The 24,268-nt window shown below is 45.0% G+C and overlaps 1 protein-coding gene across 4 annotated transcripts in view; it reads right to left on the bottom strand.

Moving 5' to 3' along the window:
• sestd1 (SEC14 and spectrin domains 1) overlaps positions 1-24,268 on the bottom strand; it is a 218,177-nt gene that overhangs the window by 175,900 nt on the left and 18,009 nt on the right. For 3 of the 4 annotated variants that reach the window (XM_038789283.1, XM_038789284.1, XM_038789285.1), the window contains exons 2-3: positions 18,594-18,658; positions 13,703-13,794 (exon numbers count right to left, since the gene is read on the bottom strand). In XM_038789283.1, coding sequence (XP_038645211.1) covers positions 13,703-13,757 — 55 coding nt within the window. In that variant the 5' untranslated portion in view covers positions 13,758-13,794; positions 18,594-18,658. Of the gene's footprint in view, positions 1-13,702; positions 13,795-18,593; positions 18,659-24,268 lie in introns of those variants that run through there. The other variant, XM_038789286.1, reaches the window with a different exon arrangement.

Raw genomic sequence — 24,268 nt, 5'->3', positions numbered from 1 at the left:
AAACCTTGGCAGCACTTTCATCTTCATCTCCTGCACTCTTCCCACCAATGTCAAATGCAGCGTATCTCGCCTTTCAAGATCCCCTTGACCTCCTCCACCAATCCAATCAGGTTCCACCTATGCATTGTGGCCCATTCTCGCGTTACCTAGATCTCCATACCCTTGCCAACTTAATGGAAGAGCCCCCAGGTTCGTCCCTCAGCATTCACTGGGAACACCTCGCTTTTCCCTACATTTAATTTGTAGTCCGAAAAAGTCCCAAACCTTTCCAACAAACCCATAATTCTACCCATACTCTCCAGCGGGTCCGAAACAAACAGAAACAGACCGTCCGCGTCAAGCGATACCCGGTGCTCCCTTTCTCCCACCCCACCGTCCCATTCCCCCGCCCGGAGTGCCATCACAAAGGGCTCAATGACCAATGCGAATAACAATGGCGGCAGTGGGTGTCCCTGCCTCGTCCCCCTATACAACCCAAAATACTCAGAGTTGATCTCATTCGTTTGCACATTTGCCATGGGGGACGTATACAGCAATTGGACTCACACCACAAGCCTCGGTCCAAGTCCAAACCTCCACAAAATCGTGAACAGATTCCACTCTACCCGGTCAAATGTCTTTTCCAGCTCCATGGACATTCCCACCTCCAGCTCTCGCCCCCTGATGGAGTTATAATTACATTTGGCAATCTCTTAAGATTACTAGAGAGCTGCCCCCCTTCACAAAACCTGTTAAGTACTCAGAGTCCACCTCCGGCACACACCCCTCGAGGCTACACGCCAACACCTTTGCATCCGTATTCAGCAGTGAAATTCAACGAAATTGCACCTGCTCCAATGTAGCCAACAGCTCCCCCTTTTCCATCGCCTCACTAAACATGCCCAACAGGAAGCGGGGCCAGCTCCATCGCAAGCTGCTTATAAAATTCTGCTGGGAAGCCATCCGTTCCCAGCACCTTTCCCACCTGCATCCTGCCAATACCAGTACCTACCTCTTCTCCTCCTCCAACTACAAGAAATCCAGCCCATCCTGACACCGCCCCAAATCCGCCCCCTCCCCCACCGGCTCAGCCCGCAGAACCCCTCAGAAAGCCTTAAAAACCTAATTATCCTCTCCGGATCCAACACCACATCTCGCCTCTCCACCCTCTCCTGAAGAACTTTCCTCAGCATTGCCTGACGCCGCAGCTGGCGGGCCAACATAGGACTCGCCTTCTTCCCATACCCATACTGCACTTCCCTTGCCCACCACAGCTGAAACCCAGTCCTTCCTGTCATCAACCGATCAAACTGCCCTGCAACTTCTTTCTCTCTGCCAACAGCTGCTTCGTGGGGGCTACCAAGTATCTACTGTCCACCTCAATTATCCCATCCAATAACCACCGGGTGCTGCTCCCTCATCTTCCTTTCCTTATGGGACACGAACAAAATATTTTTCCCCTATTCCATGTCACAATTTTCACCAGAGGCTTGCAACCCCCCCCCCCCCCCCCCCCCCCCCCACCCCATGCCCCGCCTTGTGTCTGCCATCATCACCTTTAGGCTCTGCCCCCCCCATCCCACTCTATACCGGGCCTTCCCAAGATGGCCCCCACCCCGTCCATGACCAAACTCATCCTCCATAACTGCCACATCGCCTTCCGCCCCATAAATACCAACTTGCAAAAAGCATAAAACATTTGGTAACATAAAAACATGAAATATTTGTCCAAAAAGCCTAGAACAAAATGCAACCATTACAAAAAACAGAACCAAGGTGGTGGTGGTGGAAGAAAGAAGCAAACCCTCCCCTCCTCCACCTTATATAGTACCTCTGGAAACATTTCTTTGTTTTAAAAATAACCTGATATAATTTCGCTGGTGGACTCAATGCAAAACGCAGTATTCTATTCAAAAGAACTACAAAGAAAAGAAGAATTTTTAAAATCTGCATATTGTAAAACGTTTTTGCACAGCTTGCAGGATTATTTTGGCCTATTGAAAAAAAAAAACGATAAATCAAGATATATCTTACAGCCCGAAATGACAGCATGGCAGGGTGACCTCAACACTCAGCATCAGAGGAATGCATTTAGTAAATAATTGCTGCAGGTCCTCTTATAGCATAAACAACATCTTTCTTTCATAAAATATTTTCATTTGTTGCTAATCTACAGAGATTTCCAACTGAAAAAAGGTTGGCTCGGTGCTCATTGCATTTTTTCCAAGTCAGTGCAAAATAGTAATAAAAAGGCAGTATTCATTTTTTGTTGTTGAAAGGTTTAAAGTTCATCGTGTAAACTAATGTGTACACAGAATTTAATATTTTAACCCGCATAAACCTAGTTTGAGTTAAAATAAAATAAAAGCTGGAAAAGGTATTTTTTACTCGTTGCATCATTTGTTACTGTCCACTGTGGAAAGGAAATGGTGTTGAACCAATGAGAAAACAACATAACCTGACATTTAAACAGTTTAAATGTTAAAACTACAAATTTTGGAGATCAAATACAAGAGAAAAATGTTAGAAATAGACAGAAGGTTAGAAGGTCAGACAGTATTTACAAAATGAAAATAAAAGACAAGATGCAACATTTCAGGTACGATTTATAAAGCAGCATACCCAAAATGTCACCACTTGTCCTTTTTATCCCCATTATACTTTAGACGGTAAACTCCATTTTAACCCCACCCCTATACACGCTATTGTGCTTTGCTGATTTTCAGCTTCCTGCCTGCCCCCAACACCACCCCACCCTTGCCCCCAACACCACCCCACCCTTGCCCCCAACACCACCCCACCCTTGCCCCCAACACCACCCCACCCTTGCCCCCAACACCACCCCACCCTTGCCCCCAACACCACCCCACCCTTGCCCCCAACACCACCCCACCCTTGCCCCCAACACCACCCCACCCTTGCCCCCAACACCACCCCACCCTTGCCCCCAACACCACCCCACCCTTGCCCCCAACACCTACCCCACCCTTGCCCCCAACACCACCCCACCCTTCTCCCATGTGGCCACCTGTCCCTTGCTGTTCAGTTGCTCCCATTTCCACATTCTGGTCTTACCTAATGCCACAATTAATACTCTTCATCCATGAACGGGGCAATTAACATTTGTTATTACCACGACAAAATCATGATGGAGGGATTCGGCTTCCATCAGGGGAAGAGAGCGGTCGCGGATAGGAGAGCTCCTGACGGGGGAAACACAGTTGCATCCCGTTCCCCACGGAGAACTTGCACCTAAGCGCGCAAACGTGTCTGACTGGGCTAGACTAAACAGCGGAGCGCGAGTAGGACGCAGCGACCACCATCCCCCCCGCCCGCATAGGGGGAAAGAGTGGAGAAATATGCTAAAAAAGGAACTCAGCACCATAAAGGATGCGCTCAGGACAGAGCTTCATACAATGATGAAGGAGGTGCTGGCAGAGACAATGGGCAAAATTGCAGCAAATCATCGAAAGCCTGGGGAAGAAAGTGGAGGCGCAGGAGAAAGCCATTCTGGAGTTGGAAAGGGCCAGCCCGGACCAAAGCGACAGGGTGGCAGCTCTAGAAACAGAGGTGAAAGATTGCTAACGTCCCAGGGGAGCCGAAGAGGGAAAGTGGAGGACCAGGAAACTAGGTCCAGACGGCAGAACATTAAAATAGTGGGTTTGCCAGATGGGATAGAGGGCAGAGACCCAACAGGTTACAATCGCCCAAATGCTGGGCAAGCTAGCAGGAAGGGAGGGATTTCCAAACCCCCCAGAAATAGACAGGGCGCACAGCTCACTCCAACCCAAGCCCAAAGCCGGGGAGCAGCATTATAGCAAAGCTGCACCTGTTCCAAGCCTGGAGGGGAAAAGGCTGGCAGACCAAATAGCAGAGCGGGAGTAGAACGCAGCGACCAGCATCCTCCCGCACAGGGTGAAGTGTGGAGAAACATGCTAAAAAAGGAGCTAAGCACCATAAAGGAGGCGCTCAAGACAGAGACTTTAGGAGAAAGTCCTAAAGTGGGCCCGGCAGACGAGATCGAACACATGGGAAGTGAAGAACATAAGGGTGTATCAGGACATTGGGGCGGATCTGGCCAAAAGAAGGGCTGAGTTCAACAGGGCAAAATCGGCACTCAACAAAAGCAAGGTGCGATTTGGGATGTTATTCCTGGCCAGACTCTGGGAAGGGGAAAGAGCTGTATTTTAACACCGTAGGGAAGGCTGATGAGTTTGTTACATCGAACAAACTGGTGGAGGAACAGCCGCAACCGCAATGAAAGCCACAGGGATGTAAAAGAAAGGGAAAATCGGAACAAAGAGCAGAGGACAGACTGCAAACAAGTACAATAAGACCATGAACATGTGTATTATGTTTTGAACGGGACTGCGCTGCCTCATTTCCGGGCTTGTCTCATGTCTCAATGCGAGGGGGGGGGGGGGGGGGGGGGGGGGGGGAGAGAGAGCAAGGGAAATGAGGGTGAGAAAACGGACAGGAGGGCGAGGCGAAGGTTAAATAGGAGGAAGGTTAAACAGGGCCAGAGCTGGGCAAGTACTGGGAGGAGCGCCACCGTACTAGCGAGGAGGGCCAACACAGTATGGCAGGAACGAAGGAGGGACGTGGCGGGCCTCTCAGGGGAGAGGGAGCGCCTGGCACAAGAAGTGGGGGGAGGGAGGGGGAAAGAGAACACTGGGGGGGGGGGGGGAAGAGCGCAAAACAAAAGAGAAGCAAAGAGAAGAGCGAGATAGAGAAGCAGTACAGACACAGGCCTTGGCAGGCATGGAACAGGGCGAGGAACCAAGATGGCAACGCAAACAGTCACTTGGGAGGGCATCAGGGCAAAGGAAGACCCCGGAGGTCAGGGGCACACCCACGTGACGTACACACAGCCGCCGGCCATGTTGGGTAGCCCCTGGACAAAGGGAGACCTCGGAGCACTGAGGCCCGACTTTATGGTGAGAGTGGCGACCCTGGCCATTTTAGATGGCCCCCTAACAAAGGGAAACCCCGAAGTGCAGTGGCGCGTCCACCGGGTACGTATGGGTGATCCCGCAGGACCAGGGTGTCATAAACCCCTCACCAGAATTGTTACCTAGAATGTAAGGGGTCCCAACAACCCAATGAAAAGATCCAGAGTCTTCACCCACCTAAGAAGCCTAAAAGCAGACATAATCTACCTGCAAGAGACGCACCTGGGGGAGAAGGACTGACTGCTCGTAAGGAAGGGCTGGGTGGGACAAACATACCACTCATGCTACGGGACGAGGGCAAGGGGGTAGCAATATTAATTAACAAGAGGACGAGGTTTACGGAAACCAAGACATGTTTTGGGAGGCACTGAAGGCCGTGATTAGAGGAGAGATCATAGCCTCCAAGGCAAGCAGAGATAGGAAAGAGAATGGCCAGGCAAAAACTGGTGGACTCCACTCTGGAAGTCGACAGAAACTACTCCGAGGCCCCAACCATAGAGCTGCTGGCGGAGGAAAAAGCTGCAAATGGACTTTAAGCTGCTAACCACTAGGAAAGCAGTGTACCAACTCAGCCAGACACGGGGGACCTTCTATGAACACAGAGACAAGACTGGCCGCCTATTGGCTCACCAGTTGAGAAAGCAGGCAGGCACAAGGGAAATTGCGCAGGTTAAGGATAGCAGAAGCAGACTGGTAACAGAACGAAAGGAGGTCAATTGGGGATTTGAGACCTTCTACCAGGGACTACACACCTCCGAGCCCCGCAACGGGGACGCGGGGATGAAACAGTTCCGAGACGGACTGGAATTACCAGTTGTAGGGAAAGACAGACCGGGGTGGGGGAAGCTAGAAGCACCAACAGATGCGAGAAATCATGGCGAGCATCAGCTCCCTGCAGGCGAGGAAGGCACCGGGACCCGACAAGGATCTCCTGGTCGACAAGGCCTTCTGCCAAAAAATATCAAGGCCATAGGCGACTACGTTAGTAACAAGCAAAGCGGGAACAAAATTTTTGCACCGGTCCTGGCCCCACACCTAAGGGACATGTTCGCACACTCACTGGCAGGCGACACCCTGCCCCCCACGCTAGAGCAGGCCACAATTACACTGATACCCAAAAAAGACAAAGACCTGACGGAATGTGGATCATATAGACCCATTTCAATGCTGAACGTGGATGTGAAAATACTCAAAAAGGTCCTGGCCAAAAGGCTGGAGGGCTGCGTACCACACACACACACACACACACAAAGAGAACACCAGAGTTATCGTCTCTCTGGATGCAGAAAAAGCCTTCGACAGAGTCGAATGGAAGTATCTCCTCGAGACACTGAACGGTTTGGGCTCGGAGCGAGGTTCACCACCTGGGTGAGGCTCCTGTACAATGCTCCCAAAGCAAGTGTCCGAACTAAGACGACCAGCTCTGAATACTTCCAGGTACAGAGAGGAACAAGACAGGGCTGCCTCCTGTCCCCACTCTTGCTAGCGATCGAACCCCTGGTGATAGCCCTGCGGGACGTGAAAACCTGGAAGGGAATCCGGAGAAGAGACAGAGAGCACAGAGTCTCACTCTATGCAGGTGACTTGCTCCTCTATGTTTCAAAGCCACAGGAGGTACTGAAGGCAATAATGCAAATACTGAAAGAGTTTGGAACCTTCTCGAGCTATAAACATAACCTGGGAAAAAGCGAGGAATTCCTAGTGAACTCAAAAGGGGGAGGGTCAGAGCTGGAGGAAGTCCCATTTAAAATGGCCTAGAACAGATTCCGTTACCTGGGAATCCAGATAGCCAGAGACTGGACACGGATCCACAAGTGGAACCTGACCTGCCTGGTGGAGAAAGTAAAGACCTTCAACGGTGGGGCTCACTCCCACTCTTCCTGGAGGGGAGAGTGCAGACAATCAAGATGAGCGTACTGCCAAGTTTTCTCTCCTGTTTAGATCCATTCCGATCTTCATCCCCAAGGCCTTTTTCCAAAACGTAGACAGTCTAATCATGGCAGGGGGGGGGGGGCGGCGGCGGCGGCACTGCAAAGGAGGAAAATCAACAGGGGCTTGGCCTTACCAAACCTACAATACTACCACTGGGCAGCACCGGCAGAAAGAGTGAGGGGATAGGTACACAAACCCAACACAGATTGGGTACAAATGGAGGAAGCATCCTGTAAAGGAACGACCCTCCAGGCCCTGGCGACAGCATCACTCCCATCCCCCTCAACAAGACACACAACAAGCCCAGTGGTAGCGGCCACGCTGAGAATGTGGACCCAGTTGGGACAACACTTTGTGATAACTAAAATGTCCCTCACGGCCCCCATCTGCGGCAATCACAGATTCCCCTGAGCCATGCTAGATACCACCTTCAAAAGGTGGAGGCGGGACGGGGGCACACTGACAGTCTGGGACTTCTACGTAGGGCGACAGACTGGCGACACTGGAAACTAGCAAAAGGACAGGAATTGAGACACCTCCAAATACTCCGCAAAGAGACAGTAGAGTACCCCAGTTCCCCAGAAAACACACTACTAGAGGACCTGATAGGCACCAGCATCAAGAAGGGGGGTCTATGTGGGAACATATATGGACCGCTACTGGACAGAGCTCGAACGCCACTGGATGAGACCAGACAAAAATGGGAGGACGAACTGGGGACAGAGGTAGGGTGGGAACTCTGGAGCGAAGCACTGAGCCGGGCGAACTCCACCTCCTCTAAGCCTAATGCAGCTCAAAGTGGTGCACAGAGTGCACCTGACCAGAACCCGAATGAGCAGGTTCTTCCCGGAGGTGGAGGACAAATGTGAGCGGTGCCAGAGGGGCCTGGCCAACCACACCCACATGTTTTGGGCTTGTCCCAAACTTGCTGAGTTCTGGACAGCCTGGGTGAGATTCTCCGTCTGGTGCGGCGCTCCCCCAGGATTCTCTGTCTCGCCAGCCAGGCAATGGGGTTTCCCATTGTGGGCAGCCCCACGCCATCGGCAAATCCCCGGGCTGCCGGCGCAACTGAGAATCGCGACAGTGGAGAATCCAGCCCAATATCTTTCTTTCATAAAGTAAAGTCTAGTTTCACACCTCTTTCAATCAAATGCACATACGAGCAGACTCTACAGGTGGCCTCTGTGCACCTACAACATAGCCTGACCTTTGCAAGCACTGCACCCTGTCATCTTCTTTGAAGATTAAAGGGAAATCCCTAGTCTCCATTGTGCTCTGCCTGAGAAGGAGTAAGGGAAATGGCAATCACACTGCAAAAAGCAAAAGAAAATCATCTGCAATCAATGAAAGCTTTTAGCAGGAAGAATAGAAAAGCAGAAATCTATGGTACAGGGATTTGGGTGTCCTTGCGCTCTAATTACAAAACATTAGCAGACAGGTATAGGAAGGCGACTGGGAAGGCAAATGAATGTTATAATGTTGTCCCCGAGTGTCATGAGCTCCCAATTTTCATGATCCCAGACGAGACCACCAATTGATATGATCTCGCGAGAGACCAGTAACATTTTGTTTATTTACTTTTTCTCAGAATTTGAAAACACATGTATTTATAAAGAACTTAAGCCACAAGGTTCACAGTTTAAGTCAAAAGAATTTTCCAAAACAAAAATCAAGGAACATGAATATTACCAACTACATTCTATGATAAATTACATTAAAAGCACAATAAACACAGATATTTATACTTCAATCCAAACTTTCTAACTCAAAATTCCTTCCAAACACATTTGACCTAAACAGCCAATACTCAAGTTAGATACTTAACAAAAATTGGAAAACTAACCACTTGGCTTGAGTGCTGCTTTAAAAATTTGCCATGATGTGGAGATGCCACCATTGGACTGGGGTGAGCACAGTAAGAAGTCTTACAACAGCAGGTTAAAGTCCAACAGGTTTGTTTCAAACACTAGCTTTCGGAGCACTGCTCCTTCCTCAGGTGAATGAATGCATACAGGTTGAAAATTTGCATACAGGTTGAGATTTCTTGGGTTCCGCTCATTTCTGGCAAAGTATTCACTACAAAACCCTCCAATGACCTGCAATTAAGGATTGACGTAGCGCATGCCTTAAGCGAGCCTCTATTAAGAACATAGAACATACAGGCAGAAGGAGGCCATTCAGCCCATTGAGTCTGCAGTGACCCACTTAAGCCCTCACTTCCACCCTATCCCCGTAACCCAATAACCCCTCCTAACCTTTTTGGTCACGAAGGGCAATTTATCATGGACAATACACCTAACCTGCACATCTTTGGACTGTGGGAGGAAACGGAGCACCCGGAGGAAACCCACGCAGACACGGGAAGAACGTGCAGTGCAGGAAGAGGGGGTGTACAAGGTGATGAGAGGCATGGAGAGTGGATAGCCATGGATAGGGTGGAAATGGCTGTCACGAGGGGACATAGTTTTAAGGTGATTGGAGGAAGTTATAGGGGAGATGTCAGAGGTAGGTTCTTTACTCAGAGTGATTGGTGCACTGTCAGCAGAGGTGGTGGAGTCTGAGTCATCAGGGACATTTAAGCGACTCTTGGACAGGCACATGGACAGCAGTAAATTGAAGGGGTGTAGGTTAGATTGACCTTCAGTTAGGATAAATGGTTGGCACAACATCGTGGGCCGAAGGGCCTGTACTGTGCTGTACTATTCTATGTTCTATATCATAGAATTTACAGTGCAGAAGGAGGCCATTTGGCCCATCGAGTCTGCACCGGCTCTTGGAAAGAGCACCCTATCCAAGGTCAACACCTCCACCCTATCTCCATAACCCAGTAACCCCACCCAACACTAAGGGCAATTTTGGGCACTAAGGCTAATTTATCATGGCCAATCCACCTAACCTGCACATCTTTGGACTAATCTTTGGATATGAGACGAAGAGTCACGAGGCGCTCATTTCTTCCAAGAGAGAACTCATGAAGCTGGTTCGCAAGTTCATTCATAACAGCAAATACAACTCCATGGACTCTACATTATTCTTCCAATTTCCCTTTCCAGAAGAAAGTATAGCTGCCTCGTAGTTCTTTGAGCTGCCCCTCAGGGGGACAGGATTTTCTTTTTCTTCCAAAGGATCAAGGTCATTTGGAACTCTCTTTCCTGGAGAACGGTGGAAGCCAGGTCATATGAACATGTTCAAGGCTGAATTAGACAGATTATTGATTTGCAAGGAAGCCAGAGTTATGGGGAAGCAGGCAGGAAAGTGGACTGAAGGCCACAATCAGATCAGCAATGATCTTATTAAACGGCGGAACGATCGAGACACCCAAGGCCTACTCCTGCTCCTATTTCTTTTGCAAGGTTTTGCAAAGCGTTTATTTATCTGTATTTTGTTCTTAAAATTTGATAGCATGATATGACATGATCACAAAAGCATGACAGAAAATGAGATTTATGATGCCATGTCATTTCAGCCTCATTTAAATTCCACTCCAATTTTACAATGAGCACCAGGGTACAACAAAAATGGGTTGACGCTAGCCCTATTTTCACCCAAAAATCAGGCAGTAGCAGATTCAAATCTGGACGGCCAAATAAAGTGACAATAAGAAATTTTTAATTCTGAATCACGATAGGCACACGTAGATTGATTTAAAATATAGACCAATTTTCCTCCAATTTTCTGATCCAAGTTCAGAATTTGAACAGAAGTGACCATAACAAGGAACTGTTAAATATTAAAGACACCAGTACATACAAACATTTGAATTAGTAAGCCATTCGGCCCCTCAAGTTTGCTCGGATATGTGATAAGATCATGGTTGATCCGATTGTGCCCTCAAATCTACTTTCCTCTCTATCCACTATAACCTTTGGCTCCCTTGTTAATCAAGAATCTCCTTAAAACTATTCACAGATACTGCCTCCACTTCTCTCTGAGGAATAGAATTTCATTGACTACCAACCCTTGGGAGAGAAAAAAGTTTCGCTTCATCCCGGACTTATTTTTAAAATGTATCCCCTGGTTCTCGTCTCTTCCATAATTGGAAATATCCTCTCAGCATCTACCCTGCCAAGTACCCACCTCTAGTTTTTATATGTTTCAATAAGATCATCTCTCATTCTTCCAAACTCCAATGAATACAGGACCAACATGTCCATCTGTTCCTCATATAACACTTTCATCCCAGGAATCAGTCGAATGAACCTTCCCTGGACTGCTTTGAAAGCAATTATGCCCTTTCTTAGGTAGGGAGACCAAAACTGTACACAGTACTTCAGATGTGATCTCATTAGTAGCTAAACTTCCCTATTTTAATATTCAATTTCTCTTGCAATAAACAACTTTCCATAGGCCTTCCTAATCACTTGCCACACCTGCATATTGTACTAACCTTTTGTGATTCATGTACCATAACAATCAGACCTTGCTGTGCTGCAGAGCTTTGCAAACTCACTCAATTTAAATAATATATTGCTCTTCTACCCTTCCCACCAAAGAGGACAAGTTCATATTTTCCTACATTTTACTCATCAGTCAAAGTTTTGCCCATTTGGGCGTGATTTTCCAGAAATTTCTGCCCAGGTCAACGGACCTTTAAATGGCCGGTCAAGTTTTTCATCCCACCCACGACTATTTCCACCGTGGGCAAGACCAGAAAATGTACCCCCGTATGTTCACAACTTACTCTCCCACTTTTCTTAATGACATCAGCAAAGGTAGCACACATACATCTGGTCTCTGATGTGTTATCTGTGTTGGTCTAACATCGACTGCAACTGGATGCAGTAAAACAAGAAACAGGCTTCCGACACAGATGGTCCAACACTGTTTTATTGAACCTGTTGATTGCTGCACATAATCTGCTGTGGGTTGACACTCTATTAACCTAACTGATAACCTCTTACTGGCTTGACCAGACTAGCTCTCTATCAAATGGTGATGATGTTCATTGGCCTGTGCACTGCAACTATCTCCCTAGCCGTGTCCTGTGAGAGAGGGAGAGCCTTAATGCCCTGTGGGCTTTATAGTAGTGGTGTCCTGTCTGGTGATTGGTTGTTCTGTGTCGTGTGTGTTCATTGGTTATCCTGTGTGTCAATCACTGCCTATCTGTATCGCATGACATACATGAGTGGATATTATGACAGTCCCTTCATCCAAAACATTGATATAGATTGTAAATAGCTGAGGCCCCAGCACTGATCCCCGTGGCACGCCACTCGGTACAGCTTTGCCACCCAAAACTGACCCATTTACAACTGCTCTCGGCTTAACCATTCCCATATACCATGAGTTCTTATTTTGTGTAGCAACCTTTGATGTAGCAACTTATAAAATCTTTCAAAAATTAATATCTACAGTTTCCAATCTACTGTATCTACAGGTTCCCCTTTATCCACCTAACTTTCTCCTTCCTCAAAAAAAATCTAATACATATTTTACATAGAATTTACAGTGCAGGAGGCCATTCGGCCCATCGAGTCTGCACTGGCTCCTGGAAAGAGCACCCTACCAAAGGTTAACACCTCCATCCTATCCCATAACCCAGTAACCCCACCCAACACTAAGGGCAATTTTGGACACTAAGGGCAATTTATCATGACCAATCCACCTAACCTGCACATCTTTGGACTGTGGGAGGAAACCGGAGCACCCGGAGGAAACCCACGCACACACGGGGAGGATGTGCAGACTCCGCACAGACAGTGACCCAAGCCGGAATCGAACCTGGGATCCTGGAGCTGTGAAGCGATTGTGCTATCCACAATGCTACCGTGCTGCCTTGACCACATTAGTCAAACATGGTTTCCCTTTCACAAAACCATATTGACTCTGCCAATTTGTATTATGATTTTCGAAATGTGCGGGTATAAACACCTTAATAAGATTCTAGCACGTTCCCCATGAGAGATGTCAGGCTAATTATCCTGTGGTTTCCGGCTTCCGTCTCCATTCTTCCTGTAACGGAGGAGATATATTTTCTAATCTGATGGGACATTACCAGAATCTCAGGAATGATGGAAAATTACAACTAATACATCAATTCGTTCAGCAACCATTTCTTTAAAGACACAAGGGTGAAGTCCTTCAGGTCCTAGGGACGTGTCAGCCTTTAGTTCTAATAGTTTTCTCTATCATTTCTCCGTCCTGCCTTTCACCTATTGATTTGTAAGTATTCCTGGGATGTTATTTGTGTCTTCTGCAGTGAAGACAGACACAAAATAACTCTTCAATGCTTCTGCCATTTCCTTATTTCTAATTATTAATTCGCCAAACTCATTCTCTAAAGGTGCAACACTTATTTACTCTTTCCTATTTTAAAAGGACAATTCCACAATTTATTCTTAATTCCAGTCTACAATATATATATTATTAATATAATTCAAAATACAAAGTTGAAACAATATAGTGACATCCAGAAAGTATTAGAATATCAAATAAAATGAACAGCAGCATGGCAGCAGTGGTTAGCACTGCTTCCTCACAGTGCCAGGGGCCCCGGGTTCAATTCTGGATTGGGTGACTGACAGTGTGGAGTTTGCACGTTTTCCCAGTGTATGCGTGGGTTTCCTCCTGGTGCTCTGGTTTCCTCCCACAGTCCAAAGATGTGCAGGTTAGGTGGATTAGCCATGATCAATGTGCAGGGTTAAGGGGATCGAGCAGGGGATTGGGCCAAGGTAGAGTGGTCTTTCAGAGGGTCAGAGCAGACTCGATGGGCCAAATGGCCTCCTCCTGCACTGTAGGGATTCTATTGGTGAGCAAACCCACACTCAGAACATTAAGCAATCTTTCTTAAAATTCGACCCATTATGTGGAATACTCAAGCAACAAACACAATACTATACCTGAGAGAAAGGCTAGCCTTTTCTTCAGTATGGGTAACATACTTGTGGCCTCCATTGTTTCAGTGTGAGAATGGTCAGAAGTGTCTATGGTTCTGCAAGATAAACATTCACTATGTCAGCACCATCTGGAAAATGTAACCTACCAATTAGATCTTCAATATAATCCTTAAATTAGCCAACTATCTTTGACAGATTGGAATGCAACAAACATTAGCAAACATATCACTAAGCTGTGAAAAACAAGAACTCTTAACCTTAATAGAAAATTGAAATGGATTATGCAAGACAGATCTTGGAATTTAACCCTTTTTGTATACATCAGGTATGTGGAAGCTGAATATCACATGGCTCCTGTAGGCCACCTCTCTAGCTGTATATTACCTTTGTGCAAATTTGCACAGTCATGAGTTATGAGGTACCAGAATTTCCTCCTCAGCAGCTTGACAAGTAGCACAATTTTCCATAAAGTGCTACCACATTGTATCTACCTTTCTGACCACAGCTTTAACACACACCAAATCACATTAATAATGGTTCTGCCAATTTGAAGGCAAGTTGCAACCCTATTCAAAGAAACCAAACCTTGGATGTACCGCAATTTATTTGCCTCCATCAGTTGTAGTTCCAAGCCTTAGCTTTCCATCAACTACCACGGGAAAGCTATCCTCACAATAGTGCAACAATTTTTACAGAATAGTTTGTGGCATGACAGACAACTTGATATTCATGTCAAACATGGAACAGTAAGGCTTGGATGAGTATTTCAGTCCCATATAATACACCACTCTTGCTCATACCTAATGTGTTAACCCAAGTCCACAAATATCAGGTTTTGGAAACAAGGTTAGCCCATTGAGAGGGTAACTTCTCTTGCAGGCTACTGAATGCCAGCTCAATGTCAATCAAAATCTTCCCTTTCTCCAACTAGAGAAATTTTTTGAGCATAAATGTTCTCCTTAGCTAGCCCCCAGTTCTAATATATGTTGAAAAAACTGCTACATATCGAGAGATGCCAAACCACAAATTACATATCTAGAGATGCCAAACCATGAACAAAAGGTCGGAGACTATACTTCAAAATGTGGGAGTATAAACTAATAATAAGAATACTAGAAATTCACAGCAGGTTTGTCTGCATCCACAAAGAGAACGTTTTAGGTGTAATCATGAGAATAGTAGCAGTGTACTTATGATACTGGACTAGAAATGCAGAGGCTTGGACCAGAGACACGAGATCAAAGCTCACATGACAGCTGAAGAACTTCAGTTAATTCAACAAATCTGAAATGAAAAGCTAGAATCAGTACTGACAGCCATGACAACTACCCAGACTGTTGTAAAAATCTATCTGGTTCACTAGTGTCATTCAGGGAAAGACAGTCGCAGTCCTTATCCAATATGGGCTATTTGTCCGACCACTCCAAAACAATGTGGTTGACTCTTAACAGTCACCTGAACAGGCTAGCTAGCATTATTCACTTGTATCAAATAATTACAAAATCGTATGTAGTATTGTAAGGTACTTACATGGACTGCAGTATTTCAGCTCTATCTTTTCAAGGCAAATTAGGGATGGACAATAAATGCCTCATCGCATAAACAAATAAGTCTGACAATTATAAAGAAGAATTGCATAGTTTCATTGGTCAGATCCTTCTGACAATTTTTCACAGAATGTGTTTCAAAGAAGTTACTCCAAGAATTATGTTTTAAAACATACTCTATTCCTTCATGGCAAAATTTGGTCTTGAGATGAAAGCAGCTAAGATGCCAATGAGCTAGCATTAAAGCATTACGTTCCCTGATGGGCTGTAATTGAGAAGCAATTTGTTAGCTTGTCTTGGTGATTGATTAACACCTCAGAACTGATGTGTCGGGGTGTCTCTGATCCTGAGAGAATGGCAGGTGGCATGGTAACAGACAGAACTGAATCAGAGACAATATCTACAATGCACCGGGATTGATAACTAGCTGTTTTTTCTCAATGAAGATGCAATACACTTCAAGAATTTTCTATTCTTATTTACATGATGAATTGTTTGAAGACTTAACCTGTATTGAGATTCAATTGTTTCTTTGAAACTCATTCTAGGGATCTGGGTGTTGCTGGCAAGCCTGCAGACATTATTGCCCTAGCACAGCAATTCAGTGACCTGCTATCACACTTCAGGAAGGATAGCCATGTTGACAGGTGCCACATGCAGGTCTGACCTTATGTACAACTGATTTCCATCCCTAAAATACATTAATGAAAAAATTGGGTTTTTACTACTATCTGACAGCTTCATAGTCATTTTTACTGATAGCAGCTTTTACATTTCCAGACTTTTAGAACTGAATGCAAATTTGTAAACTGCTGTTGTGAGATTTGAACTCTCTGCCCCATTATTAGTCAAGTCTTATGTTTACTAGTTTAGAGAGATAACCACGACACTACTATATTCAGTGTTTTATCATTGAAGAAGAATAGTAAAGATCAGTGATCTTTGTCTCTTCTGCTAAGAAACCTGCTGATGTTAAATGTGAGGGTATCCCAAAACCCAGAAGGGTACTTAGAACACCGGTTCTTAATGGTGCAGATTTTCAATTTGGTGCACTGTGAGAAATGATATGCAAACCAGGGAGGAGCAGTCCTGTCATTTTGTGATCAATTAATAAACAGTATTTATTAACTTATAACAAAACATACGATAAGTAGACCATAATACACTACAACAGTACACTTAACTACACTCGTGCACGCGCACCCACACACACACTATCTCACGAAGTTACCTCTTTGCTCCCAACTACCGACAATTCCTGAACCCATGAGAGGCCCTTGTTGCAAAACAACATCCAACATCATATAACTCTATGAGCTAAATCTAGCAGATAGTTCCCATTTACAGGTTATTTGTCCACGTTTGGGAAAACCGTCTTCAGTTTCAGCGAAGGTATAATCCTCTCTGTTAGGGCTTTGGATATTAATCAACCACTTTCACAATAACTTGTTTCGGGAGACTGTTTTCTGCAGCTGAGTGTGGCTATGATGGTAACTGCTTCTATTGTGTCTCTTTCTCCAGTTACCTTGCTATGGATAGATTATTTTTCCCTTACCTACCCTGTAGACGCTCAATTTTGCAGCAAGTGCTAATTCCCTTATCTCTCCACTGTGGAGTTGTCTCTTCAACACCTCATTGTTTTCCCCTATTCACATAGGCAAACACTTGCTTTTCTCACTGGCATGCTAATTCGCATATCAAAACACCCCTTCAGGCAGCTGCATTTCTCAATCTCCTTTTTTATTGTATCCTAATTTAATTTTTAATCTTCATTCTCCTCAATTGTTAACACTTTTCAATATAATACCAATGAATGAAGTGCAAGCTAAAATTCATCATAACCAAGATACAGAAATGCATGGGCAACTGGGATAAATTCCCTTTCATCTTCATATCATTACATTCAAAACCTCCGCTTGAGCCGTGCAGAGCAATAATACTGTGCCACAGTTAGCTTGTTTCTCAAAATGTAAGTGGATGACTCCCAGAAAATGTATTAACACTGCAAGACATCAAAATATCATGAGCGAAGATGGCCCACTTTGTCTGAGTGTCTCACTGTTGCCTGAACAGAGAACAGAGACCAGGTCAAAGTCAAACAAACCAACACATTTGAGGTAAGACAAAGACTCCGCTGTGAATGCTACTGTTTCCAACTTCTTGAAATGATAGCCACATGGGACACTAAACCACTAGACGTGTCCAACTGGTAAGGTTCCTTATTCACGTTAATAATACTACCACAGGCTTTTAAGCTAGGAAAAAGTGCACACTTACATCAACTTAGATGTACAATTGAAAATAAGCAAACTACTTTCCGGAAATTTCAATATTCAATAAGTGCTGAAAAGAGAGATATGCCACCAAAGCTTTTGATCTTGCAGTCACCAGGACAGATAGCAAGAAATTACCGACAATGAAGTGGAACAACAATTTATACGGCATGAGAAGAGAATGTTGATTGGTTGGCAAGTGGACTCTGGTGGAGGCATTGCCATAGGGAAAGGCAGGATAACACAGTTAATTGTCCAACTTCATTCAAACTTTTTTTGGGCAGGTCAGCTCTGATTAGTCACGGCATTGCGCTGAGGAATGAACCAGGGAATGATTGTTCCTATATCTTCTTTTTAAATAGTTGTTTATTTTTGTAGACAGAAAGAATATGTGAACATATTGTGCCCGTTTCATCTAAACAAAATTCGTGGTGGCAATTTGCTGGTTCATTCCTTAGGTGAATGCCTTGACCAGAGTTAAGCTGCCTGGTTTAAATTTTTGAACAATACTTGACAGTTAATGGTCAGTCACCATTAACTGGTGCATTCCCCATCACAACGCCTCTGCCAGAGTCCACTTGCCAACCAATCAGCGTTCTCTTCTCATAGTATAAATCATTATTCCCCTGACATTGGTATTCTTGCAATTTTTCCGGAGGAGTACAAGACAAACATTTTTGACAAAATACATTTTTTCCAGCATACTCAAGCTTTTATTTAGTTGAAAAAGGTGTTATGTGGACATGTTCCTTTTGTCTGCAAAGGACAGGGCCTTGCTCCATGCTACATTCTCCATGGCAACACCTCCACCAGAGTCCATTTGCCAACCAATGAGCACTCTCTTTCTCGTGCAGTATAAATTGTTCCTCCACTTCATTGTTGCAAGCTGTCCTGATGAAAGCTAGACGAGAAACGTTGGTAGCATGTATCTTTCTTCAGTAATAATCAAGTTCTGTACTACCAAACAACAATTTAAAAATTGTTTGCGAACTAGATTGTTGACCCATTCTTGTAAAATATTTTGTACATAATATTCTTGAAATCTGTAGCATTTAAAGAAGTGTTACAACTTACTTGAAGGACTTCTGTGATCAAATACATGGCCCATTGATCTCTCAAAATTCATCACAACTCATGTCCTAAAAAAGAAAACAATAGTAAAGCTTTTTCACCAATGGCAAAATGGTTAGGGGAGGGGAGTGCAAACTGAGAAAGGGGTAAAGTTATAAATAAAGTTTGAAGCAAAGGTGAGGATTCTGAAATCAATGCATCAGAGGATGAGAAGCCCAAGGACATTGGCAAGCAGAGGGATCATAGGTGATTGGGATGGGTTATAAGACATAAGCAGTAAAATCTTTGGTGAGCTGGAAGTCATGTATGGCAGAACACAGGTGGACTTTAGAGAAATATTGGGAGAATTACAGTTTCAGTGAGGGTGGCAGGAGAAAAATTAAAACAGTAACAGAGCTAAGAATTCTTATTGAATTTGTAGCAATAGATCAGATGTGGCGTTCAACAATCACCTCCTGGCTAAACATGGCAGAGGATGTGCACCATTTTCACCTTAAGTAACACAATCAATTCAACATCAGTCTGCTAACAGGAACAAAGGGACAAAAGGAACAGAAGACATTCAGCTCTTCATTGGATCAGGAGTAGGCCATTCAGTCCATCATACAAGCTCCGCCATTCAATTGGGTTATGGAATTTTGTATGTTTCAATGAGATCATATCTCATTCTTCCAAATTCTAGAGAATACAGTCCCAATCTCCTTGATCTCTCCTCAGAAGACAATCCTACTGTCCCAGGGGTCAATCCGGTGAACCTCCATTGCACTCAGTCTATGCCAAGCATATTTCTCCTCAGATAAGAGGACCAAAGCCATACACAACACACCAGTTGAGATCTCACCAAGGCTTTGTACTACTGCAGCAAGACATTTTCAACCAAAGTGAATTCACATTATATTTCATCTGCCATGTCCTAGCCCACTCACTTCCAAGTCCTCTTCAAGCCTCCTTGCATCTTACAACTTATATTTCCACCCAGTTCAGTGCCATCAGCGAATTTAGAAATATTATAATTGGTCCCCACATCCAAATCATAAATATAGGTTGTGAACAGTTGAGGATCAGCACAGATCCTTGTGGTAGCACCTCCCACTGAGAAACAGCCTGACATTCTGAGAATAATCATTTATTTCTGCTCTGCTTTCTGTCTATTAACCAAGTCTCAACGCATACCAGCACACCCTCCCCAATCCTAGGCGCTCTAATTGTATTCCCTAACCCGAGTGGGACCTTATCAAAAGTCTTCTGAAAATTCAAATACACCACAACCCACTAATTCTCCTTTATTTTATTCAAGAAATATTTTCATTGAAGACGTTTTTCATATATACAAAAAGTGCAGAAGCCAAACTTCAGCAACAGGCAGTAAAACTAACAACCCCCCCCCCCCCCCCCCCCCACGTTTCCACCCCCCTCTCCCCCTCTTTCATTTTCCCCTTTTCCTCATAGCATCCCCAAACAGAACTAAACACCCATAACTCCCCTCTTCCCTGCGGACAGCTCAATTCACTTTAAAGAAGTTGATAAACGGCTTCCACCTCAGGGTGAACCCCATCTCCATTCCACCCAAGGCAAACTTGACTTTTGCCAGGTACTAACATTCCGCCAGGTTGTTCACCCATACAGACTAGTTCGGCACAATATCATGGGCAGCAGGGCCTGGAGAGACTCCATGGAGAGCCCCCGAAGTCATGTGTGTGGGTCAGCGATATGACAGGGTTTCTCAGCCTGGAAAAAAATCAAGTTCTCCTTGAGAGGATCAACTCAGGTGGTTCGCCCAGAGATGGCAACCGTTCATCGACTTCTTCGAAGAAAATTGAACGTCAGCAGTAAGGAGGGGGGGGGGGGGGGGGGTGTTAAAGAGGGGGAAAGAAAATAGGAGGCATGGCAGTGTTAGATTATGGGTACTTAGGGAATAGGGCGTGGGCAGTAGGGGACATTGTTTTTTAGGTTTTCTGCGTGCGTCGGCCCACGCAGTTGTTAAGAAATGTTAATGTTAAACTGTGAAAATTACAAATGCTTCAATAAAATATTTTCTGATTAAAAAAAACAATCTCCAGACTTTCAGGGAGGCTGCGGCCAAGACAACGGCCTCTCTCCCCACCTGAACTCCCTGATCTTCTGACACTAATATTACCACCTCCGGGCTCGGAACCACCCTACATCCAGAATCTCAGACATTGCCCTCAAAAACATCCCTGGGTGTAGCCCCTGGGTGCATTGAATTTATGTCAGCATTGAGTGAGGATGGTATCAGACATGCACAGCGGTGATTGATGTCCTCCTACCTTTGAAAATTTACTGTCCAGGGCCACACACAAAAGATACTGGAGGTATTCCACCTTAATGAATCATTCACCTTCAGGTCACCAGCAGGTATTACTTTCCTCATACCAGTCTAGGTTTTGCAATGTTCCAATTTTCACAAAGCAGCTCAACATCAGCTCCATACATTGAAAACATTCTGTCCAATTCAAACCACCAGCTGCATCATTTCCCATCATCGATACGTGGGAAACTTGTACACAGAGATTGACGCAGTCCCCTTACGCATGACGCGTGTGTATTGCCCATCGGAATTGCTTTTCAGAAGACTTCCCAATTATATAGAATAAAGCTCATTCAAAGCACCAAAAAGGAAACATGCTGTGAAAATGTCATTTTATTCCAATGCGTTGCAAGTGAAGCATGTTTAAAAAACCTGCCAATGACTTGCCTGCTTACGGTCAGGCAAACCAGTGATCGAATGAAAAATCAAATGGGTCTACTGTTGAATTTGATATTTTATCCCAAATTCCGGGGTAGTTGCAAGGAAAAGGAAGTGAAAGGTCGACCAGCGTGGGTCCCGAGGGTCGGCCGCGAAGGTCGGCCAGTTGGCAAATGTGGCTTTCAATCAAAGATTCCTTTGTTCTTACAGTAAAAATGCTAGCACCTAGGGATTGATGGGGTGCTAACTTGGGGCAGGCGTGGGGAAGAGAATGGATTTTGAACACAGCATTCATGTTACAGCTGGAGCTGGGTGGTCACTGAGAGAAACATTTGGAGCTTGTCGGGTAGCTTGATGCAATGACGTGAGCGCGGGAGTGCTGGCGGCCATGGCACACTGGTATCCTTCCATGGTGTTACCTCGGAGCTTCGCATTGTGTCACTAGCTTGTTAAATTCTGGTTCTTACAGAGGAGCGGCTTCTCCCTATGAAATGCAGAAATGTTACCGGCTCTGGGCTTCACAACCCACATTTTGAAAAACCCTGAACTATACAACTGCAGCAAGACTTCTTTATTCATGGTCTTCATTGTAAGGGGAATGTAGTACAGCATGCATCTGCCTTCCTAAATATTTGCTGTGCCTGAATGCTTGGTGTTCCTTGTATGATTAAACGCAAGGTTCTCTCACCATCAACATTCAGAGCTGAGTTTTCTAAACGTTTTTCCTGCGACCCATTTTTACCAATTGGCCGACCTTTGGGACCCACGCCAGCCAACATTCCCAACACACCATTTTCGCCTACCTTTAATGCAATAGGTAAGTCTGCATGGTTTCACGATCTCACTACAATCAGGTTCACAGGTGGAGAGGGAAATGCACAAATCAGGTGCGGAGTTCAGCCGATTCCTTTGCACTGTCTTCATCTTTGGGAGGATGAAAATCCAACCTCGCACATGTCGGTCACTTTGAAGGACAATAGCAACAAAATGCTTGTTTTACTCAGTACTTGATACTCCTCAGAAACGATACCGCTGAATGTTGACAGCCTCATGGACTTGTGGTGTTTCTGCAGGTGAAGTGCAGAAGTTCAGTCTCTACATTTGGAGTCAGTTGTTGGTTAATAATTGACTCTGGGGTCTCAAACTCAAAAAGAATTTTCATCCATCTCTTCTCTTTCAAAATCTGAAACTTCTCTGGAAAATAGCAACAAACACTGTTGCTCAGCACAGCCAAATGCAATGGAATAAGGCTTGCCACACTGTTTTCTTCGATGTGTCATAGCAGCGTGGAGAACATGTCACAGTTTGGCTTTGTACTCACACTTGCTAAACCTTTGGAAAGCATCTATTTGTTCACAGTCCCAAAAGCAATCATCATTCTTCCCTTGCAATTTGAGATTGTTAGTTTAGAATTGAAAAAGATGTTTGCAACGTAAGACATAGTTAGCATTCAAGTTTCATCACCAAACAAATCAGCCAAAGAGGACGATTTCTCAAGGAGAAAAGCGTGGGTTGCATACCTCAGTTCATAAACTCTGACAAGCACCAGACCCTTTGACAGCCAACATACCTGTGTTGAACAATAAATGGGTGTGCTCGGCCCCCATACTGGAACACAGAGCCTCAAAAAGCCTGGTATTGAGTGCGCCGAGTTTAATGAAATTCACATCTTTTACCATTTCTTTCAGTGCCACTTCAAGATCGGATGGAATTCCTTTCGATGCCAATGCCTCAGTGAATAACGATTCCAAACAATGTCCTGATCAGCTGCCTCCTTAATCCCTCTTATAACTCCGCTGTTTTTCCCAGTCATGTTGGCTGCCCCATCGCTTGTGATTCATCTGCAATGAACCCAGTCAAGCCTGCACTATCCGACCACCTAACTATTCAATGCTCCAAAAATCTCTGCGTCAGGCATGTTGGTTGGTAATGTCAGGCAGCACAGCAAATGCTCAACAAAAACTCTGTACCAAACATACCTAACGTAAACTAGCAAGGTTGCACAAGCTGAAACATCTGTACTTTCATCCAGTTGTGTGGAGAACTCCTGTGCTGACTTTAAACGAGAATTAAGCCAGGCTTCTAGACGCTCAGCAATATCACAAATTCAGCAAGCCACTCTGTTATCACTAAGTTGGATGCATTTCAGTTTTTCAGCTGACCTCTCATCCAGGACCGTACAAGCCATGTCTAATGCTGCAGGGCGAATTAATCGCACTATTAGTTTGGGGCTTGATCTCTTTACCTGCTTGGTAAGCTACCATCCAAGAAGTTAATTGTGTTTTGTGATGCAATGTTACATTTCTGCTAAGGACTCCAGCTGATGATTCAAGATCTTGCTGCATCCTTTGAAAAAAAAAATCAAGCTGTTTGACCTCGAACGCACCATGCTTAAGTCTTCAAATGCGTTTGACGTTTAGAGGTTTAAAACTTTCATTTGCCAGTACTTGTCTGCATAGCATCCCGATTTGCATTGGTAAAATTAACAAATCCATAACTCAAGAAATCATGTTTATACTGTTTTGTTCCCAATTTCAGTTTGTTCTAAGGTTGTTCACCCCAGAAGTCCTGGAGTTCTATATATAGCTCATACTACCACTGCTTTGTCCTGCCGTGGACACTCCTGAGCAGCTCTCTCCAACAGATTCAATTGTGAGATGCAGGCCTGTTTCTGTCTCTGGCCTCTCAACCTTATAACAAAACAATCCATCTTCAGTTCTTCGGAGTCCTGTTGCTTGCATGCTCGCAGCTAGAAAATGGAGGAATCGCTCCTCCATGATTTCAAGGGAAAAGCACATGATGTCAGAGTACATGATGGGTGAGTGACCTGCTCTCCGGCGGAAAGACTGCATCGTTCTCAACTTAAAAGCCGGTCGTGGCCAGCACTCTTAAAAGCTGGTCGCGGCTGTTGGGCGCTTCTCCCACAATCAGGAACGCCACGACCGATCATCCCGCGACCCTCAGTTTGGAA

The sequence above is a fragment of the Scyliorhinus canicula genome, chromosome 2, assembly GCF_902713615.1.
Source record: "Scyliorhinus canicula chromosome 2, sScyCan1.1, whole genome shotgun sequence".
NCBI classification, from domain to species: domain Eukaryota; kingdom Metazoa; phylum Chordata; class Chondrichthyes; order Carcharhiniformes; family Scyliorhinidae; genus Scyliorhinus; species Scyliorhinus canicula.
Note: the sequence above shows the minus strand (reverse complement) of the source record. Positions and strands in the feature narration are given on the sequence as shown.